The 24,510-nt window shown below is 41.4% G+C and overlaps 1 protein-coding gene across 1 annotated transcript in view; it reads right to left on the minus strand.

The window, feature by feature from the left end:
* LOC127441626 (probable G-protein coupled receptor 158) overlaps positions 1-24,510 on the minus strand; it is a 111,158-nt gene that overhangs the window by 27,098 nt on the left and 59,550 nt on the right. The window contains exons 5-6 of the mRNA XM_051699243.1: positions 10,057-10,125; positions 197-306 (exon numbers count right to left, since the gene is read on the minus strand). Coding sequence (XP_051555203.1) covers positions 197-306; positions 10,057-10,125 — 179 coding nt within the window. The remainder of the gene's footprint in view (positions 1-196; positions 307-10,056; positions 10,126-24,510) is intronic.

Raw genomic sequence — 24,510 nt, forward strand, 5'->3', positions numbered from 1 at the left:
TGTCGTTATTAGAATGTAGGGGTCTCGAGACATTTTTTTTTTTTTTTGAAAAGACATCCATCTACCGCATGTTAACACAGAAAACTATTGAAAAACAGTGCAGTCGGATGTAAAAAAAATGTCCGCTTACTCAGTATGAAGTTTGCCATGAGGATTTGGTCTCTTTTACTGCCTCTGATCACTCAGTTCTTCTTACCTGTATAGTTTCAGAATCACTGTTCCATAGACAGTGGCAAAGCCGAGCAGGCGAACCCATCTCAGGAGAATGCATCGGAATATACTTGGATTAAAGTACTGTATCATAACCTGAGATGAAAAAAAGATAAAATTACAGAAACAGTGTAATCTGTTTTACTGTAGGATAAAAACGAGAGGTTATGAATTTCAGGAATCACTGTTACTGTTACTGTAATTCTTTAATTTCCATTTCCATTCTTACATGTAAATAAGAACACATCAGAATTTCATTGATGCTCTTTAGAAAATAGAAGGTGGATGGGTGAATCTCACAAATCCTGTCAAGAATTTCTCCAAGTCATATGTCACTCCAACATCAAAAGAAAATATTAAGAAATGTACAAATATGATTATTCTGCATTGTTAAATTATTTTTACGAGAAATAAGCACCCCCACCCCCTCCAATTCTCACTACGGTAATGCAAAAATGTCATTGTCATTACTGTAATGCAAGAAAATTAAAGAAGGTATATATACTATGGTAGTATTTGTTGTACTGCATTTAATTTATTCAGATTTAGATTTAAAAATATATATTTATATCATTGGCATTTTACTGTAATGTACAGTAAAATATGCTGTATCTTTATTAATGTAATGAGAAACGAATAAATCATCATTGAGAATAATAGGAAATACAAAACTCAAGTAAAACATCTGTAGACATTGCGATAATGAGTATTTTAGAGTAAAGAATGTTTTTTGTCATAAAAAAACTGTAGATTGGAAGAATAGAGACTGATCCACACCTCAAAATCAAAATACAGTGTATACACTTTTTTTTTATGCATGAGAATGGAGTTTCCAGATTCTCTTCTTTTAATCTTTTTCTGTATTGCTGAGAGCTTTTGAAGTGCTCCCTCCATACCTCATTATCTGCCAAACCTGTTCCTTTTCATCTGTGTCTCAAATCAAATCAAATCACTTTTATTGTCACACAACCATATACACAAGTGCAATAGTGTGTGAAATTCCTGAACGTTTTCGCGGCCGGGCAGCCCAGACAAAGGGCTCCGCTGGCATGTTTGTAAACAGTGGGTCGGCATTGAGGAATTTGAAGTCCGGTTTACGGTGTGTAATTGCAGAACCAATGTCCAAAAGTGTTTGTCTGTCGTAGACAATAAGGCAGACAACATCCAAGACAAAAAACATAAGAATTGTAAACAAAACAAACAAAAAACTACAATGTTGTTTCAGAGCTCGCAATGCAGCAGCCATACTCGGCGCCATCTTGAGGGTCTGTCTTATATCAAACATCATGAATGGCTTAATTAATTAAATATTAGTGAGGACTGATGGAGAGATGCATCTGTGCTCATCTCCCTCTGGAAATTCTGCAGAATAGATTTCCAATTCACAATTGTCCTTTTAAATGTGCAAAGAGCAAAACGGCTCCTTCAGAATAATCAAACAGCTCTGCCAATGCACAGCCAACTTCAAACCAAGAGAAAGTTTCAATCAGCAGCAATTCTCAGCTGTGCAGATAATACATTTTGCACTCATTAAAAAAGCAACTGAAAACCAGGTGCCGTATATTGTGCAGGTAATGTGTACTTTATGTTAATTGATTGATACACTTAATATAATTTTTTTAAATGCAGTTTTTGTGTTATGATTGATTGAAATTAACTGGAAAATGCCACACTGACTTTTCGTAGGCAGACCTTTCACGGTCTGAATACTCAGTGATGCTCAGTGAGGCTTTTTAAGTGTTGTGAGAGTTAGCTCCTATTTTGACTTAAAGGACCTTGACAAATTTTGTTGTATAACTAGTGCATATACTGTCAGTACTGTAGGGCAGGAACTAGGAAGTTAAGGGCTGGAACAGAAAAGAAGCCACATGTTTGTATAATCAGACTGCAGACAAATAGGATGCCCCCTTTCCCCCAACACTCTGCCATTAATTAATAAGGATTTATTTTTAACAAGTTGCGCTAGGGCTTGATGGACTCATTAATAATGCATAGCACAGCAGCACAGCAGCACGTGGCACAGCACGTCATGATAGAAGTAACACACATAGCCAGGAGTGCATTTGAGAGCATGCACATATTTGAGCACTGCTCTGTTCTAATGCAGAAGAACTGTCAACTGTTTACATATGGAGCTAAAAATCATAGCCATTTGCTGAAGCACAGGAATAAGTGCTTGGGACACCTTTTCGAAAACAGCTGTTATTTTTGTGATGGACCCTATTCACATTTCCAGGATTGGAAAGCAGGAAGTAAACTATAGCAGGTTAAATAGCAAATTGTCATGATCCTGCTACTTTGGTCTCAATTTATTTTGTTGTGGCAGGATTGTGACAGTCTCCTCCGTCCATCTGTCAAGTTCCCATGTCTTGTGTGTTGTGAGTGCACATGGCTGTGTTTGATTCTTCATCTTCATGTGCACTCGTGTCTGTTTGGTCTTGTATGTTTGCACATCACCTTGTGTTTGTCTTGCCATGTGCGTCTCCGACTCCACCTCCTCGTTCCCTCATCACTCTCCCTTGTTTAGTCCTTGTTGTGTTAATTAGTTTAACCTGTTCCTCATGTGTGTTCCTTTTATATATTGTGCCCTCTTTCTTCATGTCTCTGCCAGATTGTTTTGTTTCTTCTCACAATCAGTTTGTTCCTGGGAGCTGTTGTTCTTCGGTCATTTTATCTGTTTTACTTCCTTCTAGTTTTGTTTTTCTGTTTCTCTCTTGCGAGAGTTTCTGTTTTCCCAGCCTGTTAGTTTTTGCTTAATCTAGTTAAGTTTGTTCTTGTTTTCAGTTTTTCTCCATCATGAGAGCTTTTGTTTACTGTCTTGTTTTCTTTTTTAAATAAAGCTCATTGTGTCTTCTGCATCCTTGGGTCCTCCCTCAAAACCTGTGACAGCAAATATTATTCCAATAGCAAAATTATAAAATAGTCACTGTTATGCATGTATGTGCTACGTCTAGGCATATAAGTGGGCTGGCGAAATTGCGCCCAATGTGCAAGCGATATAAATAAAGACAGCCCATTCATAATTCGTTGGTAGCCAGTAAACATTAGAAATGTAGATCATTTGTGTACGTTATTTTGCACAGTAACTACCTCCTTCTTGAATGTCAGGGATACCTGAAGAGAATGTAGGTACAATTCATCATATTAATCTACTGACTTACAAGATTATGGTTAGTATTAACTGTAATTGTCTGGGATATCATTTTATGTTCCACAGTAGTTCTAGAGTTTGAACATACACTTTGATAGCACCTGCATGGTGGAATTCCCAAACTGCAAATTCAAGGCCTAAGTCTAGACTTTATGTTTAGAATAGACATGGTTCTCAGACATCTTATCGCAATTACTTAATTCTCACAAAATAGAAAAAAGAAAGTAATTTGCGCCACTTTATTTTCATAGACTTCCCATACTGTACATACATCCACAGAAAGCGCTCCAACCAATGGACTTTCCAGAACATACACTGAAGAAAACACACATCCCCTTTCAATTATATCACATTCATTTTAAAAACACTGCATGATCATCTTTAAATATTTTATTTATATTAAAATAATTGCCTGTGTATGATTGAGAAAAGGCAGACTGTCGGAATGATGATCATTTGAGGATACAGACAAGGCAAGCGAGCACAATTTTGTGGAACAAATGGTAGTGTTCAAACTAATGTTGTGTATTACTTATGTGTATTATGAAAGTGTCTCTTTCAAATGAAAATTAATATATATATATATATATATATATATATATATATATATATATATATATATATATATATATATTTTCCACACCAACCTGCTGTGTATATCTGTTTATAATGTCGCAAATAAAGTTTGTGCTTAATATTTTGTTGTGCTCATCTTCATAAAGATGTTTATTGACTGACAGTAGCTATACACACAGTAAACACACAATGTACACATTTTTACCACATTGCTCTTTTACAATTGTAGTCTGGGTCTTATAGATTTAACATTTTGAATTTTGAATGAATTGACATTTTAATTGTACCTAAATCGATTATGTTGTAGGCAAAATTTAATTGACACAGATAATGGCAATTAACATATCAAATATGTTTGGGGGGGGGCGGATCAATAACCAACAAGTGATTTACCCCTTCACTGCTAGAATTGTGTACATACTTAACATAACTTTTACTGGAAGAAGAAAAAGACCTTCTGGTTGTGTAAATGAAAGATAACACTTTATCATCTTTATAAACAGAAACAGTTTAGCACTGTTTCATCGTGTGATCAATGATCTCACAGTGCACAGAAGGTACAGTATATGGGCTTCCTTCACAAATATGGCAGGGAGAGCAGTCATACAGTAATGAAACAGGTGAATAGCTGTAAGGTCAGGCAGTGCAGAGAAGCAATTGCTTTAGTAACCTCTGTGAAGATAAATTAAATCATTACCAAATCTATCCCATTCGTTTGTGCTGATTTATGCTGCAAAAATGAACATTTGTGCTGGTTCGGTGTTTGAGATATTAGACATTATTTCTTTTGACTGTGTGACGTCACTTTCCACCCCTTGTGGTCCAAATCGCTCCAAACCGGTGCCGTTCGTTTGTGCTCGATTTGTGCCATTAAAAGAAACACTGTAGCCCTTTCCCTTCCTTAGCAAGAAACTTTTCGGGAGCAGTGACGTCACACTCTACTCTATAGCGTTCAAATCGCTCCTAACTGGTGTCATTCGTTTGTGCTCGATTTGTGCCGGTTTGTGCCGTTAAAAGAAACATCATAACGTTTTCCCTTCTTTGTATTAAACAAGATAGCTTTTGGGAGTTGTGAAATCACACAGGTTAAACCTCATGTCAGTCACTCATGTGTCCATCATTTGTGCTCGCTTCTGGTTTGTGCCGTGTTTGGTATTGTTGAAGCATTGACTTTTTGGCAAAGATTAATATTTCACCCCATCTAACTCCAAATGCAACAGCAAAATTATTATTTTTTTTTTATTTTTTTTTGTGCTGCAAATTATGATTTGTTTATAGGCTATATGTGACATTGCTGAACAAAGCTATACATCAAGTTTTTACAGGTTAATTATTCAGTTTTTTTTCCCAGAAGTAAACAGCCACAGTTTTCATCTCCGAATTTGCTTTTATTAGTTTTAATTTAGCTAGAAGCTAGTGCGATTTGTGTTGACGGTGTTTGTGTAATTGCATAGGCCATGATAGCTAATATTCAATATATTTCTTTGAAATTTCAGCTACTTTAAAAAACAAAATACTATTAAATAAATAAATAAATAAAACAAATAAAAGGTTTGTATAAATATCTATAATTAATATGTATAAAGTGTTTGACCATAAGCCTTTAGATCAAAAGGTTTTAAGATTACGAGAAACAAACTTAGTTTAAAAATTTTTTTTTATATATTCTTAATATTAATTTTATTTATTAACTTTAAAAAAAAAGAAAAATTGATTTGTGTTGTATCTTGCTATGTTTTGCTATTACTGTAGAGCAGTGTTTCCCAACATTTTTTTCTGCCATGGCACACTTTTTACAATTAAACAAATCCCATGGCACACCTCTATCCCACTGTCCCAAATAACCATCGTTGGTAGTTTTCCTTTTCATGAACTTCCATGTTTTCTGTCCAAACGCAAGTCATGTGGGTACGGTAATGAGATCACAGGTGGCAAGAGTGCTAATTGGGTAATGAATAAAACAACAAATTTGCATCTTTTCTTATTTTTAGATTTGTACTCGCAAATTAATTCTTGCAATGGCACAGCAAAGAATTTTTTATTTATCTATTTATTTACATGGCTCCAGACTAACATTTAAGAGTGGTAGCACCGGTGTTAAATTCTACAAATGGTCGCACCAGCACTTGAGTTGGTCGCACCGGACCAACTGAAAGAAATTTTGTTTTCTTTCATGGTTTCTTTCTTTTTATCAGGATCTTGATGATTAAAATGCAGTCATCTGAATACAAACAAAGCCTTTTTCTACAATCAACTGTGGCATTTGCAATAAGATCATAGTAACCAAAAGTAAAACCATGATTAGCAGTAACCATAAAAAAATTATGCCATTTTTCATAAGAAAAACACATTCTGAAATTAAATTGTATTCTCTCACTACTATATTGATATAAGTTCATGGTAAATATTTTTTTTAATATCTGTGATGTGTGGATTGAAACCTTAAAATTTCTGTCTGTTCATTGTGCGGATTTCTCCTTTATTCCTTTTCAATGCTATTTAGAATGTTGGGGCCGTTTAATAAAATTTTTAACTAGTTTAATCATCGACACATTATGGGCTTTCATAGAGGTTTTAAATAAATAATTAATGCCGAATTTGTGACCTAGCCCATGCTTCTTGCAGCTATGTTTACGATGATCTGCGCGGCTGAGCGCTCGAGACCGGTCCACGTGTAAATGCACGTCTCTGCGCTGATCTGTCCATTGAGCAGCGCTGACTGATCCGGGTAAAGCTGTTTCCTTTCGCGTTTGGAACATTTGTCATTTGATATTTCTCATACGGAACAAAAAATTAAAGAGCACAATCAGAGAGTCAGCCAACTTTGTAGTCTCACCAATGCGACCTCTTGCAAAGTTTAATCGAACTGTTAGGAAAAATGGTTGAAAAATTTGTCTCAGTCCGGAGCCCTGATTTATTTTGTGGAATCTGTTAATTTTCCACGGCACACCTGACAATCTTTCATGGCAGACTAGAGTGATTGGGAAACACTGCTGTAGATAAATCTAAAATAACTGAGTTTCAAGATTTTTACATTTTTAACCCTCAGGGGTCGACGGACGCGCTGACGCGTTCTGCTGGATTTTTTCCTCATAACAGCGGAAACAACTTAAAATACTCCGTCATTTTTGGGCATACACATAAGTGTAAGACATCATTAGAAACTATAAAGGGTCTACTTTTATTTGTGTACACTCACAATAACAACAAAACCTTTTGTAAAATAAAGAAAATAATCAGGGTGCACTTTCAGCCGTCTCTGTCTCCGCGAGCTTCTTTCTGAAACACGTCACAAAAATGAACTGAAACTCCGCAAATACTTATCACACAAACATGAAACATATGTCTAAAGAAAGCTTAAAATGTCTACTTTTAACTAAAACAATTCAAATTTAAAACAAATATTCTCCTGCAATGTAATCTGTATGAAACAAAGCGATGTACAGTTTCTCCTGGCTCAGCTAATTATCCCTAATGTGATCACACCCACCAGCAGAGCGCGCTATTCATACAGTAATGTGCTGAGACGATCAATGCAAATGGTAAATGCCCCCAACAATGCCTTAAAAAAAATAAAAAATACAAATAAAAAATTTTTTTTGTATATATATATATATCTATATGTGTGTGTGTGTGTGTGTGTGTGTGTGTGTGTGTGATGTAAAGTTCATCAGCATTAGTACTCCAGTCTTCAGTGTCACATGATCCTTCAGAAATCATTCTAATATGCTGATTTGCTCAAGAAACATTTATTATTATTATCAATGTTGAAAACAGTTGTGTACATTTTCAGGATTCTTTGATGAATAGAAAGTTCAAAATAACAGCATTTATCTGAAATAGAAAGCTTTTGTAACATTATACACTACCGTTCAAAAGTTTGGGGTCAGTAAGAATTATTATTATTTTATTTTTTTTGGAAAGAAATTTATACATTTATTCAGCAAGGATGCACTATATTTATCAAAAGTGACAGTAAAGACATTTATAATGTTACAAAAGCTTACTATTTCAGATAAATGCTATTACTTTCTATTCATCAAAGAATCCTGAAAAAAGAATTATATATTGTGTATATGCCCTATATCAGATATTACATTTTATTCTGTTCACAGGGGAGGGGTCTTTGTCTCCTCAGTTGTGAATCACATCAATATTCATGATCATTCACGCCTCCTCGCATATGGCCTTTCTAACACTAAAAGTGTCTTACAAAAGTTAAATGACTATATTGTTTTGTATGAATGAATGATCAGGATGGTTTTCACATCATTTTGTAGCAAAAACTCTAGGCTACAAGATCCAGTTCTCAAAAGTCTTGTGAACAAATGTTTAGTATGTGTTATATGGCCTTATTTCAGTGACTTAAATTTTTTGTTTTTTCAAAAACTACGCATAAACATTATTTTCTCACAAATACAAACATGTACATATATGTTGCTCACATATTATTGTAGCCCAGTTTGTGCTGAATACAGTGTTATCAGACTTTAGCCATTAATATGTTTTTAAGCAACTGAAAAAAGCACAAATATCAAGGCTCTCCAGGGCCCAAAAACCCTCAGACCCCAGAGGGTTAAGCTTAAAATAACCATTTAAAGTGATTTTAATAAGGGCAATTTAGAAATTTTCCCAAAAATCTGGTCAAGTCAACAGTCCAATAGCATTTAAAAAAAAAATTGAATGAAAAGGAAAAGGAAAAATAAAAGGAAAAGCAAAACAAAAAAGAAAAGGCACTGGCAAATGAAATAAAAAAACAATTGCCGAATACCTTTTTAAAATGCAATTTAAAAGGTGCTTTAAAAAATGACTTATTAATGTGCTGTTTTATTGCTAAATATATTTTAGAACATGAATTAAAGAAACACATTTAAATGTGTCTTTATTTGTCAATTTATAAATTGGTTTATTTATTCACATTTTTATTTTTAAATTAATAGATTGATAATTTATGCCTTCATTCTTTTGTAAATGGCGCTCCTGGGCTTCCATAAGAACAACATAAGGGTAACTAAATGACAGAATGTTCCATTTTTGGTGAACTGTTCCTTTAAGAGGCAGCAGAACACATGGAAATGTGATAATAATAAAAAAGAGACCTTGATTTGCATTTGAATAGAGAAATGGGAGATCTGAGTGAATGCAGGCCACAAAATACTTAGCTTGAACTCAAACTGAGTCCTGAATAATTCCACCCCTTCATTGTTAAACAAACTTATGCAGTGGGCTACACAAGACCAGCCATGCCACAGAACCAAATCTAATGAAGATTGTTACAGTAGGAAGGGCTACAGGATCAGAATGTTCAAATGGGTCAACTGAGGATAAAAAAAAAGAAAAAAAAAAAAAAGAGAAAAAGCCATGGTGGAGTTTTACTTCTGCATCTTAAAAGAGTAGTTCACCCAAAAATTAAAACTTTCTCATCATGTACTCCCCTCATGCCATCTCAGATGTGTATGACTTTCTTTCTTCTACAGAACACAAATAAAGCTCCAAAAAGCACATAAAGGCAGCATAAAAGTAATCCATAAAACTCCAGTGGTTAAATCTATTTCTTCAGAAGTGATATAAGCGTGGGTGAGAAACAGATCAATATTTAAGTTTTTTTTTTTCTATAAATACTCCTCGCAAACCAGTAAGTGGTGATATGCACAAAGCATGCAAATTGCCTAAAACAAAAGGCGAATGTAAAAGTGAAAGTGGAGATTTATAGTAAAAAAGGGCTTAAATATTGATTTGTTTCTCACCCACACCTATCATATAACTTCTGATGACATAAATTTAACCACTGAAGTTTTATGGATCACTTGTATGCTGCCTTTTTGTGCTTTTGGAGCTTTTGGTCACCATTTACTTGCATTGTATGGACCAACAGAGCTGAGATATACTTCTAAAAATCTTAATTTGTGTTCAGCAGAAAACGTCATACACATCTGGGATGTGTGCATGAGGGTGAGTAAATGATGAGGAAATTTTCATTTTTGGTGAACTATCCCTTTAGGACTGCTTTGTATTTGTTTTTTAAAAGTGTCAAATAGCACATTATTATGAGGGAGAAAATTTGATCTTGCCTTTTTATTTTGCTAAGGAAGAAAAAAAAAGTAAAAGTTTGAACTTACAGGAAAGTAGAGGAGTACAGATCCCGAAAGTATTGCTTCAAGAAGAATGAGACCAGACGCTCTGATTCTCTGAAACACAAACACATGAAACAAGAGAGAGAGAGAGAGAGAGAGAGAGAGAGAGAGAGAGAGGGGGAGAGAGAGAGATGTAAAAGATATACAGCCAACTGGTCATTAGTGTAAAATAAACCCTGACAGAGTGAGGAATCACCTTTGTATCACTCTGAAGGGGTTTATTTTGGTTTGTTGTTCTTTCGAGTGATGTTTTCTTGCTGCAACTGAGGACTCCAGAGCTTCTGGCCATCTGTCATAGGTTTTAACTCATCATATTAAAATTACTGTAATATTGAAGTCCTCTAAGGCCATTTTGTACTTCAGTAAGTAACGTACTGGTTACTTTCGTAACCTCCGTTCCCTGATGGAGGGAACGAGACGTTGTGTTGATGTAGTTACACTAGGGGTCACTCTTGGGAGCCCGAAACACCTCTGCTTTTTTGAAAAAAGGTCAATGAGAATTGGCGAGTGGAATTTGCATGCTACTCCCCCGGACATACGGGTATAAAAGGAGCTGGAATGCAACCACTCATTCAGGTTTTGTGCTGAGGAGCCGAGACCAGGTCCCGGCCATTTCAGCTGGTAGTTCAGCTTTGTGGCAAAAGGGACACAACGTCTCGTTCCCTCTATCAGGGAACAGAGGTTACGAAAGTAACCAGGACATTCCCTATCTGTCACTCACTCGACGTTGTGTCGATGTAGTGACACTAGGGTTCCCTATACAAAACGCCACAGCTAGCTGAAATGTGTTGCATGAACTGGCGGTGTGTGAAAGGCAGACTGCTGTGTGCCTCGTAGCCAGTGCACCAGGCCATCATGTAACCTCCCCAATGCTCTTATTAGCGTCGAACGGTCCATCAGGAACAAGTCAACTGCCCAACTATAGGGACAGGCTAGCCCAGCCGAGACCACTTCTCCCTCTCTTTTCTCCCCATAAAGAGTGGAATTTGTTAACTGACTGGGAGCCATAAGTGTCTGCGTTGGGGAGGTGTCCCTCCCAAGGGGAAGACACTGCGGAGACCACGCCCGCCCAAAAAGGGGGGGTATTTTGAGTGGAATACATCACATGGTCTTACCGAGTCTTGTCGGAAGTATGTCATGTGGAGAGGTCCCATGGTAGGTCCTACCCAAAGGGGGAGGAGTTTCTACAGAGCATGGCGACCAGGGGCAGAGGGGCCTCTGCCCAAGGAAGATGCAGTTTGCTGTCAGGGAAACAATTTTGCGGAAGATAATCTGGGCCGGTCAGCGAGTTTCTCCGCAAACTCAGCTGCTGGAGGGCTAAGGAGGAAAGTCATCCAGGGATCACAGTCTGTAAACACGACTGGGAGTCAAGAGCGCACTTCTTCACCTCAAGGGAGGGGAAAGTCGCTGTGCGCAAGTGGTACACCCGGCCAGTTGTCCCGGAACTTACCTGCTCGTGCCTGCCAATACACGGGATGAGACCAGCTCAAACTGGAGATTGTAGAACCTTGCAAAGGTGTTGGGTGTTGCCCAGCCCAGCTGACTCTGCAGATGTCTGCCAAAGAGGCACCACTGTCCAGGGCCCAGGATGCCGCCACACTCCTGGCGGAGTGGGCTCGTAACCCCGCAGAGGGTGGCGTGTCCTGAGCCTGATATGCCATCATGATGGTGTCGATGACCCAGTGGGTGATCCTCTGTTTGGAGACAGCGCTTCCTTTCTGCTGTCCACCAAAGCAAACAAAGAGCTGTTCGGAGCTTCTAAGGCTCTGCGTGCGATCCAAATAGATGCGTAAAACTCACACTGGACACAGCAACGTCAAGGCTGGGTCTGCCTCCTCCTGGGGCAGCGCTTTCAGGTGCACCACCTGATCCCTAAAAGGAGTCGTGGGAACCTTGGGCACATAGCCCGGTCGGGGTCTCAGGATCACGTGAGAGTAACCCGGACCAAACTCCAGGCACGATTTGCTGACAGAGAACACCTGCAGGTCCCCTACCCTTTTTATGGAAGTGAGCGCAATCAGGAGGGCAGGTTTCAAAGAGAGTGCCTTAAGCTTAGCTGACTCCAAGGGCTCAAAGGGAGCTCCCTGTAGACCCTGAAGGACTATGGAGGTCCCATGAGGGGACGAGGAGCAGTCTGGAGGGATTCAACCTCCTAGCGCCTCTCAGGAACCTGATGATCAAGTCATGCTTCCCCAAATACTTACCATCTACTGCATCGTGATGCGCCGAAATAGTGGCTACATACACCTTCAGGGTGGAGGGGGACAGTCGCCCCTCCAGCCTCTCCTGCACATCGGGGAGACCACCACTTAGCGAACAGATGCCACTTCAAGGCTTACAGGCACCTCATAGGGGGAACCCTAGCCTGAGTGATCGTGTCTACCACCAATGGTGGTAGGCCACTTAGGTCTTCCACGTCCCGTCCAGGGGCCAGACGTGGAGATTCCAGAGGTCTGGTCATGGGTGCCAGATGGTGCCCCGTCCCTGAGAAAGAAGGTCCTTCCTCAGGGGAATTCACTGGGGGGGCTGTCGCGAGGAGCATGAGATCCGAGAACCACGTCTGGGTGGGCCAGTAGGGTGCTACTAGGATGACCTGCTCCTCATCCTCCCTGACCTTGCACAGGGTCTGTGCAAGTAGGCTCACTGGGGAAACACGTATTTCCGTAGTCCAGGGGGCAAGCTGTGTGCCAGCGCATCTATACTGAGGGGTGCCTCAGTTAAGTCGTACCAAAGCGGGCAGTGGGACAGCGTGTTCGGTGTGGTGTTGAGGTCACCCGGGATGTGAGTGGCTCATAGCAAATTGAGGCACTGCTGACTCCAGAGGAGGAGACGGCAGGCGAGTTGCAACATGCAACGGGATCGTAGACCGCCTTGACGGTTGATGTACACTACCGTCACTGTGTTGTACATCCGGACCAACACGTGCTTGCCCTGGATCAACAGCCGGAACCTCTGCAGGGTGAGCAGTACTGCCAACAACTCTGGGCAGTTGATGTGCCAACGCAGCCGTGGGCCAGTCCAGGAGCTGGCGGCTGTGTGCCCATTGAATACGGCGCCCCAGCCCATCTTGGAGGTATCTGTCGTAACCATGACACGCCTGGAGACCTGCTCTAGGGGAACCCCTGCCCGTAGAAGTGCAAGATTGGTCCAAGGGCTGAAGATACGGCGACAGATCAGTGTGATGGCCATGTGTCCCACGGTGCCATGCCCATCTCGGGACTCGAGTCTGAAGCCAGTGCTGATGAGGTCTCATATGCATCAACCTGAGCGGTATGGCTGCCGCTGAGGATGCCATATGCCCCAGGAGCCTCTGAAAAAATTTCAGTGGAACCACTGTTCTCCATCTGAATGCCTTCATACAGTTCAGCACTGACTGTGCATGTTCGTTCGTGAGGCGCGCTGTCATCGAGACTGAGTCCAACTCCAGACTGAGAAAAGAGATGCTCTGAACCGAGGAAAGCTTGCTCTTTTCCCAGTTGACCTGAAGCCCCAATCGGCTGAGGTGCCGGAGCACGAGGTCCCTGTGTGCGCACAGCAACTCTCGAGAGTGAGCTAGGATTAGCCAGTCAACCGAGGTGAAGCGGACACTGCTGAACCTGGGCATGCGCCTGGCAAACTGAATCGCGTAGCTGAGTCAGATGGTCTGGGTCAGCCACCGTGACGGGATGGGAAGCGTGAGCCACGTGTCCAAACTCCAGGCGAGGGGGACCAAGGGAATGATCACGTCGGACATACCGGCGGGTGGGGCCTAGTGGCGGGGCAGAGCTCGAGGTGCCACGTCAAGGGGATTTGAGCCCCGTGGCCATGCTGAGTCCAGGGATATCGAAGCACTTACATGGCTCCTGCCGCCCACCATAAGATTGGCCGAGAAGGGGAGGAGTCTCATCCCCGTAGTCCACCGGACTCAATCCCGTGTGGGCATGTTTGTGCCACACAAACACAAATTTCTTACGAATGCAAGCCGCGACCGCAATGTTGCCATGGTCATGTTCTCGCAGTGAGGATGGTCTTGTCAGTGCCCAGACACGAAAGACCATGGAGAGTGGAGAGATATCGACCGCAACCAGGAATAACACACAGACGGAAAGGCATCTTTAAAAAGACGTTCCGTGTGTGCCGCTCTTGTAGAAAGAAAATATACTCATTTTTTTAGAATATACTCTTTTAGTTGTTTCTGCTGAAGCGCCCAGGGGCGTTCTCTGCAATCCATGGGTGCAGAGGGGGAGAAGCCGCTGAAATGCGCCGTAGAATCCAGCAGATGAGCTGAACGAACTTCGCGGATGAATTCAGCTTCAATGAATAGAACCGCTCGGCTCTGAAGAGAAAATCTGAATGAGTGGTTTCATACCAGCTCCTTTTATACCCGTATGTTCGGGGGAGTGGCATGCAAATTCCACTCGCCAATTCTCATTGGCCTTTTTTCAAAAAAGCAGAGGTGTTTGGGGCTCGACATCGACACAACGTCGAGTGAGTGACAAATAGGGAACTATCCACTTTGACGGCAATTAGATATTGTGGGTGATGTCAAGATGGAAAGCTTTGATCTTGGACAGATTACTTGAATCGCTTTTGCTGTTATTAAGGTAAGAGCAGGGTTACTTTTGAAATGTATTCCACTACAGATTACAGAATACATGCTATAAAATGTAATTTGTAACGTATTCTGTTAGGTTGCTCAAGGTCAGCAACGTATTCTAAATACTTTGGATTACTTCTTCGATTTTTTCCACTTGTTTTGACAATAAAAACTCTGCCAGTACAGTAAGACAAAATACACGTTAAAAATACATTCTCTGAAAAATCTAAATATCTAATACAGTGTTGTTTCTAAAACAAGATCAATCAAATTGATCTTGTTTTATGGATTTTTGTATATTTTTACAGGAAAACAATACAAAACGTATTATCAAGAATATGATTTTTGCCCTAATATCAAAGGTCTTACTAGAAAAAAAGAAATTATGATCCAACGTGAATTTTCTTGATAAAAAAATATGATCGTGCCTGGTAACGTGCATGTAAAATGGCTAGAAATAGCATTTTAGCTTAGCGTAAAGCTGACAATTTACACAAGGTTTATTTCTATTTCTTCTGCTCCAAACTTACTTCAAACGTACTTCTCTGTCTGCTTGTATGAATGTAACACATCATAAGAAAGTGTTTCACCGCTGTTCAAATGTACTTTGGATCGCATCATTTATATGTATAAATGTTTTCCATCTGAAAGGACTAAATATTAAATGAAACAAATGACAATAAAATGCAAAGTAATCTCTTCAGTAATCAAAATACTTTTTTAATGTAACTGTATTCTAATTACCAGTGATTTAAACTGTAACTGTAGTGGGATACAGTTACTTATATTTTGTATTTTAAATACGTAATCCTGTTACATGTATTCCGTTACTCCCCAACAAGAGGTAGGTGTAAAGTTAAGTTTAGGGTTAGGTTTAGGCAGCCTGATCTCATGAAATTTACGTGAACATGACAACATTTTTGCAATTCAAAATTTACATGCTGTATAACACGTTTAGCTGCAGTTTTCCAGTGAAATGTCCAGCTGGGAGCATACCTCCATAACCTAAAACTTTTGCCTGAACATAACCATTAGTGTTTTAAAATATAAATGAGACATTTAAAAAAACATATCCTTACCTTATCAATGCCTAAACCTAACCACTGGTGTTTTAAAATGCAAAAGCAAAATGAAAAAGAGTATTTTCTGAACCAACCACATCATGACTCTGTCAGCTTGAGTTCATGGCTGGACTTGAACCACAGTCTTTAACTCTCAGTCCAACACCCTATCAGGTGAGCTACTGCACAAGTTAATTGAATTGGAATAAGTATATATATGTAGGCAGGTCTGTAATACAAGGATTAAAATGTATAGTATTTCCAAAGATGCATTAGAGTAAAAGTGTCGATATCATAAAATTGTAGGGTCTGAGTAATAGAGAGAAAAATAAGTATTTATAAAGTCATAATCAGCAATTTAAGTCATGATTTGAGTGAAAGTGTATAAAAAACACAGTTGTTGTAGTGCCTCTAGTGTTAATTTCACCTGGAAACAGCAGGGAATTGTACCTGGAGACACGTACATTATAACAAGTTTTGCTAAAATATACACTGGCGGCCAAAAGTTTGGAATAATATACAGATTTTGCTCTCATGGAAAGAAATTTATACTTTTATTCACCAAAGTGGCATTCAACTGATCACAATGTATAATCAGGACATTAATAACATGAAAAATTACTATTACAATTTGAAAAAAAAAAAATCAGAACTTCTTAAACTACTTCAAAGAGTTCTCATCAAAAACTCCTCCATGTGCAGCAATGACAGCTTTACAGATCCTTGGCATTCTAGCTGTCAGTTTGTCCAGATACTCAGGTGACATTTCACCCCACGCATCCTGTAGCACTTGACATAGATGTGGCTGTCTTGTCGGGCACTTCTCACGCACCTTACAGTCTAGCTGATCCCACAAATGCTCAATGGGGTTAAGATCCATAACACTCTTTTCCAATTCCAATTCCAACTAGAGAAAGCTGTTTCTTTTTTGCCATTTTTGACCTAATATTGACCTTAAGACATGCCAGTCTATTGCATACTGTGCAACTCAAAAACAAACACGAAGACAATGTTAAGCTTCATTTAATGAACCAAATAGCTTTCAACAGTGTATGATATAATGGCAAGTGATTTTCTAGTACCAAATTATCAATTTAGCATGATTACTCAAGGATAAGGTGTTGGAGTGATGGCTGCTGGAAATGGGACCTGTCCAGATTTGATCAAATATGACTTTTTTCAAATAGTGATGGTGCTGTTTTTGACATCAGTAATGTCCTGACTATACTTTGTAATCAGCTGAATGCCACTTTGGTGAATTAAAGTACCAATTTCCTTCCAAAACAGCAAAATCTGTGCATTATTCCAAACTTTTGGCTGCCAGTGTATATAGAGTCACGTTTTCACTATGAGACCAGGTTGCAGTTTATGAATGTTGTATGCGTCTCTTGAGAGACTTTTTGCAGATTATTGGGATACCATCTAGACTCGTCTCAACTTGCATTTGTATGAAAAGAAAAAGGCCCTCAGTGATACAAGAGACCAATGCTGCCATCAGAATCAAGGATTCTAGAAATCCGTGTAATAATAGGAGAGAATATTGAAAAATTAATGAATGATCATATGGAAAAACAAATATCGTAGTATTTGCGCAAAGCGGAAATCAAGCTCTAGATTTATTGTGGCCCAGGAAACTCTAGTAGAGTAAAAGATTGCAACTGACTGTTCGGTAAACCTCGCTTCAAAAACTAAAAAACTTTACTGACCAGTTCTGTTTTGTGGTTAAAGGAAGTGTGTTCCTGTTGTTTGACCTTTGATTTGACAGGTGTTTTAAGTGATAAAAGTTTTGTCAAGTGTGTTGTTTAAAAGATGTGTGACTTCCTGAGTGTTTATAACTCTCCGCATTCAGAAAACGAGCATGCAGGTCGAATTAACTGAAAGGTTGGCTTTTGCCCCAAAGCGCAAGAATGGATCAAGTGTGCCTGAGTTAGCGTCAATCATGGTGAAGCGTGAGTTTCCCATAACCCATGAGAGTGTTGGCGGGTTCGAGTTTAATAAAACAACAGGTACCATCAAGATCTACACTAGAGAAGTTGATGATGACTCGTACGACATTCCGCCTTTGTTTTTCAAGGAAGAAGATTGGTATTTCTTTTCCAAACATGTTTGGAAGACTTCAACTGCCGCAGGAGACACCCCTCTGTACATTATCATATGGAATGGAGTAACCCCTAATGTACATTTCAGAGTAGTCTGTGATTAAAGTCAGACAGCTATGTCTCCATAGGCACTTCAGGGGTTGATGAGGAAGATTTTTCTGATGATGACTCTTCCTCAGGAGTCAGTGACACAATTTGGGTTATAATACAGACTCTGAAGACGATGACTACGAGCAAGTTTTGGACCTGTCTGTATCAGTGCGTGGGCCTGTTTTGGTCAGGTTGTGTGAGGTATTCGAAACAAATTGTAATTTTTTACTGGTTCAATGTACTGACGTTAAATACGATTTTTGCAGTAATAGACCAATTTTTGTCAAAATAAGGAAACGGTTGTTTTAGTGACTTGTGAATTTCAATAAATAATAAGTAAAGAAATTGTGTATGTACCTGTTTTTGAGCGAGATGTAAAAGACTTTTAAAACATTAAAGAGGATTAAATGGTTTACTATGTTTGTTTTATTTTAGTTGTAATTGTGTATTCTAATAAAAAGTCTCTAAATTCTCCTTTTGTTTGATTCTCTCTCTCTTTCCCTCAATAACACATCTTTTAGAGGTCTAGTAACTCTTTAACTTCAGTCACCACTTCACAGGACATCCTCCCTCCCACTTCACACATAACCTCAACACAACCTTCTGGTTGTAAAACTTTAAGGTTGACCAGCCTACACATGTTTGTCCTAATGTGGATTAATTTAACATTACACCATTTTTTTAAATTATTTTTTTTCTCCCCAGTTTGGAATGCCCAATTCCCAGTGCGCTCTAAGTCCTCGTGGTGGCGTAGTGACTCAATCTGGGTGGCGGAGGACGAATCTGAGTTGCCTCCGCTTCTGAGACCATCAATCTGCGCATCTTATCACATGGCTTGTTGAGCGTGTTGCCGTGGAGACCTAGAGCGTGTGGAGGCTTCACGCTATTCCCCGCGGCATCCAAGCACAACTCCCACGCACCCCACTGAGAGCGAGAACCACATTACAGCGACCATGAGGAGGTTACCCCAACGTGATGCTACCCACCCTAGCAACCGGGCCAATTGGTTGCTTAGGAAGTCTGACTGGAGTCACTCAGCATACCCTGGATTCGAACTTGCTACTCCAGGTGTGGTAGTCAGCGTCTTTACTTGCTGAGCTACCCAGGCCCCACATTACACTATTTCTTGACATCATGTGTTAAACAGACATTTTATTCTCACTTTTACCTCTATCATACAGCATCAAGAAGGATGTTACAAAAGTACGAATTAAACACATTTAATTGTGTTAAATACAAAATGAATGTTAAAACAAACATACATCGAGCAATACTTGTTTAAAACTTGTGAATTTACAAAGTGTTTAAATTGTAAATTCATTATGATTAATATTTGTAATTATTAATTTAAGAAATGTAATATTTCACAGTTATTCTTTTATTCTCAATCCTTACGTGTACACCATTTAAACATGATTATCAATTTAACAATTGAGATACAGGGAACTATTTCAAAGCAATTTAGTATATTTTATATTAAAATTATTTGTAAATTCTACAATATTGATGATAATTAAACAAAATGCTAATCATATATTACTTTTAACATGATGCTAAAAAACACGCTAACTTACTTCTTATACTAGTCATGAGTTCATGCAATTCCACGAATCTTTCAACAATGTCCTCTGGTAATAAAACAACAACAGCATTTAAAAGACCTAGTAACTCTTTAAACATCTTTTTCTCTTAATACCTAGCAAAGGTCTTCTGGTCATGTAGTTTTCAGACTGACCAGTTGTAAATAAAGCTTTACTATAAGTTACTAAATACAACATCCAATATCAAACACTCTTCTACAAAAGTAAGGTTTAAACAAAATGTTTAATTAGATGTAAATCCTTTTAATTCTACTAAGTTTAAAAGAATATGGATAAGCAAGAGTACTTTCACTGATCCTTTAACTAACAGACGTATATAAAACTATGTTTTTAAAGTTTATAAGTCTCTCACTAAACTCCTCCTCCACACACAGACACACATACACACATAAACACACACACACACACACACACACACACACACACACACACACACATGTTGGTGCGGCTATCCTTATGAGGACTCTCCATAGACATTTTTATACTGTACGAACTATAGATTCTATACCCTACCCCTAAACCTAACCCTCACAAAAAACGTTCTGCATTTTTTAATTACAGCTATTTCTTAATTTCACTCTTTAAAATCTTCAGTTTAGACATTGAAACAATTAACACAGAAAATGTGATTTTAGCACACCCGTGAAAACACTGAATAAGTGATTAAACACTATTCTATTCATATCATTTCAAATGATAGAGACACCATTTTGGAGTGGAAGCAACAAACATAAGCCCATCGAGTATGTATTCCCTAGTATATGATGAAAACAGTAAAATAGTAATAATGCCAATAATGTTGTAACGTCCTGGTTACTTGCATAACCTCTGTTCCCTGATGGAGGGAACGAGACATTGTGTCGATGTAGTGACACTAGGGGTCACCCTTGGTAGCCCGAAACACCTCTGGTCTTTGATAAAAGGCCAATGAAAATTGGTGAGTGGTATTTGCATGCCACTCCCCCGGACATACGGGTATAAAAGGAGCTGGTATGCAACCACTCGTTCAGGTATTATGCTGAGGAGCCGAGACAAGGTCCAGCCATTTCAGCTGGTAGTTCAGTGTTGTGGCAGGAGGGACACAACGTCTCGTTCCCTCCATCAGGGAATGGAGGTGACACAAGTAACCAGGACGTTCCCTATCTGTCACTCACTCGACGTTGTGTCGATATAGTGACACTAGGGGTCCCTATACAAAATGCCACAACTGGCTGAACTGTGTTACGTGAACTGGCGGTGTGTGACGGGCAGACCACTGTGTGCCTCGTAGCCAGCGCACCAGGCCGACACGTAACCTCCCCCAACATGTTTATGAGTGTCGAATGGCCCTTTGGGGACAAGTCGACTACCCAAAAGATAGAAACAGGCAAACCCAGTCATGGCCTCTTTTACCTTTCTTTTTTCCACTCCCTAAAAAACAAGGGGGATTATCCGACTGGGCCACCAGGTCTAGTCAGGGGGTGTCCCTCCCAAGGGGATGACACTGCGGAGACCACACCTCACCCAAAGAGAGGGGGGGATATTTAAGTGGAAAATAAGTCTCATGGTAGATCCTACCCAACGGGGGAGGAGTTGCTACAAACATGGAGACTGTGGCAGAGGGGGCTCTGTCCAAGGAAGACGCAGTTTGCCAACAGGGAAATGAATTAGCGGAAGATATACATTGCATGGGGTTACCTTACAGGGAACCGCCACATGCGGATCACCTACCCCAGAACAGGGCTCTTAGTTAGCACGTGTACTGGGCCGGCAGTGAGTCTCTCTGAAAACTCGACTGCCACAGGGCTCGGAGGAAGTCAACCAGGGAACATAGTTTGTGAACACTACTGGGAATTAATGGCGCATGTCTTCATCTCAGAGGAGGTGAAAGGCGCTATGTACAAGCGATAAACCCGGCTGGCTATCCCGGGCTTATCCGCTTGTATTGCGTGCCACTACCTGGGACGAAACCGGTTCCACCCGGAGGTTGTAGAACCTTTCAAATGTGTTGGGTGTTGCCCAGCCTGCTGCTCTGCAAATGTCTGTTAGAGAGGCACCCCTGGCCAAGGCCCAGGAGGATGCTACACCCCTGGTAGAATGGGCTAATAGCCCTACCAGGGGCGGCACGTCCTGGGCGTGATATGCCATAGCTATGGTGTCAATGAGCCAGTGGGCGATCCTCTGTTTGGAGACAGCGCTTCCTTTCCGCTGTGCACCAAAGAAGACAAAGAGCTGCTCAGAAATCCTAAAGCTCAGCGTGCGATCCAAATAGATGCATAAAGCGCGCACCGGACACAGCAACGACAGGGCTGGGTCTGCCTCCTCCTGGGTCTGCCTCCTCCTCATCACCAAGGGCATGACTGTGTGGAGCCCAGAGCAGGAAGCAGACACCACCTGTCTCACGGCTGGCCGCCAAGAACCCGAGGAAGGCTTCGAAGCACCCCTGAGACGGGCGAACCAGGGGCAAGGAGACACGCTTCTCTGGAGCTGGTGAGCAGACCACTCCATCCCCCGGTGGAGGAGAATCTTTTGGTGAGTGGCAGGAGCCAGGTAAGTGCTTCGATGTCCCTGGACTCAGCACGGCCACAGGGCTTGAATCCCCTCATAGTGGCACCTTGAGCTCCGCCCCGCCACGAGGCCCCACCCGCCGGTGTGTCCAACATGACCATTCCCTTGGTCCCCGGAGTTTTGGCACTTGGCTCGCGCTTTCCAACCCGTCGCGATGGCTGACCCGGACCGTCCGACTCGGCTACGCGATTCAGTTCGCCAGGCGCCTGCCTAGGTTCAGCGGCATCCGCTTCACCTTGGTGAAGGGTGAGAACGGCGCTACCATGCATGCGGAGATCGCTACCCTTCTGCGCAAAGGCTTGATAGAGCCTGTCCCTCCAGCCGAGATGAAGAAAGGGTTCTACAGCCCTTACTTCATCGTAATGAAGAAAGGTGGTGGGTTGTGACCAATCCTGGACCTGCGAGTACTGAACCGGGCTTTGCACAGACTCCCGTTCAAGATGCTGATGCAAAAATGCATTCTAGTGACTCTTTGAAGACTCCCCTCCTGACTGCGCTCACTTCCATCAAAAGGGTAGGGGAACTGCAGGCGTTCTCTGTCAGCGAATCTTGCCTGGAGTTCGGTCCGGGTTACTCTCACGTGATCCTGAGACCCCGACTGGGCTATGTGCCCAATGTTCCCATGACCCTTTTTAGGGATCAGGTGGTGAACCTGCAAGCACTGCCCCAGGAGGAGGCAGATCCAGCCAGATTTACGCATCTATTTGGATCACACGCTGAGCCTTATAAGCTCCGAGCAGCTCTTTGTTTGCTTTGGTGGACAGCGGAATGGAAGCTTTGTCTCCAAACAGAGGATCGCCCACTGGGTCATTGACACCATCGCGATGACATATCAGGCTCAGGACTTGCCACCCCCGGCGGGGTTATGAGCCCACTCCACCAGGAGTGTGGCGGCCTCCTGGGCCCTGGCCAGTGGCGCCTCTTTGGCAGACTTCTGCAGAGCAGCGGGCTGGGCAACACCCAACACCTTTGCGAGGTTCTACAATCTCCGGGTTGAGCCGGTCTCGTCCCGTGTATTGGCAGGCACGAGCAGGTAAGTACTGGGACAAACTGGCCGGGTGTACCGCTTGTGCATAGCACCTTTCCCCTCCCTTGAGGTGAAGACATGCGCTCTTGACTCCCAGTCATGTTCACAGACTGTGATCCCTGGATGACTTTCCTCCTTAGCCCTCTGGCAGTTGAGTTTGTGGAGAAACTCGCTGACTGGCCCAGTACATGCGCTAATGAGCCCCTGTACTGAGGTAGATGCTCCACATGTGCTGGTTCCCCGAAGGTGACCCCATGTGATATCTTCTGCAAAATTGTTTCCCTGACGGCAAACTGCGTCTTCCTTGGTCAGAGGCCCCTCTGCCCCCGGTCGCCATGCTCTGTAGAAACTCCTCCCCCTTCGGGTAGGACCTACCATGGGACCTCTCCATATGACATACTTCCGACAAGACTCGGTAAGACCATGTGACGTATTCCACTCAGAATACCCCCCCCCCCTTTTTGGGTGGGGTGTGGTCTCCGCGGTGTCTTCCCCTTGGGAGGGACACCCCCCGACGCAGACACTTATGGCTCCCAGTCAGTTAACAAATTCCACTCTTTTTGGGGAGAAAAGAGAGGGAAAAGAGGCCTCAGCTGGGCTAGCCTGTCCCTATAGTTGGGCAGCCGACTTGTTCCTAATGGACCATTCGACGCTCATAAGAGCATTGGGGGAGGTTACGTGACGGCCTGGTGCGCTGGCTACGAGGCACACAGCAGTCTGCCCGTCACACACCGCCAATTCACGTAACACAGTTCAGTTTGTTGTGGCGTTTTGTATAGGGACCCCTAGTGTCACTACATGGACTCATCATTGAGTGAGCGACAGATAGGGAATGTCCTGGTTACTTTTGTAACCTCCGTTCCCTGATGGAGGGAACGAGACGTTGTGTCCCTCTTGCCACAACGCTGAACTACCCGCTGAAATGGCCGGGACCTGGTCTCGGCTCCTCAGCACAAAACCTGAATGAGTGGTTGCATACCAGCTCCTTTTATACCCGTATGTCCGGAGGAGTGGCATGCAAATTCCACTCGCCAATTCTCATTGACCTTTTTTCAAAAAAGCAGAGGTGTTTGGGGCTCCCAAGAGTGACCCCTAGTGTCACTACATCGACACAACGTCTCGTTCCCTCCATCAGGGAACGGAGGTTACGAAAGTAACCAGGACGTTTTTACAAAAGTTCACATTTCTATTATTTATTTCATAGTTGTACTGTGTTACAGAGGGAAGGCCCCTAGCTACTATTCTCTGTTTTCATAAACCCCCGGTGCAATGACTGTATCAGAAGGCTAAGACTATATCTGGTTCAGTGGGATGTTATGATATCATTTATGACCAAATAAATAAATATTTAATGTCTTTGGTCGAGTTCTACATCTACTTGTACTCTCTAATTAAGTGTGACCATTACATTTACAGTGGTAAAAGAAAATGTACCTTA

The sequence above is a fragment of the Myxocyprinus asiaticus genome, chromosome 5, assembly GCF_019703515.2.
Source record: "Myxocyprinus asiaticus isolate MX2 ecotype Aquarium Trade chromosome 5, UBuf_Myxa_2, whole genome shotgun sequence".
Lineage (NCBI taxonomy): Eukaryota > Metazoa > Chordata > Actinopteri > Cypriniformes > Catostomidae > Myxocyprinus > Myxocyprinus asiaticus.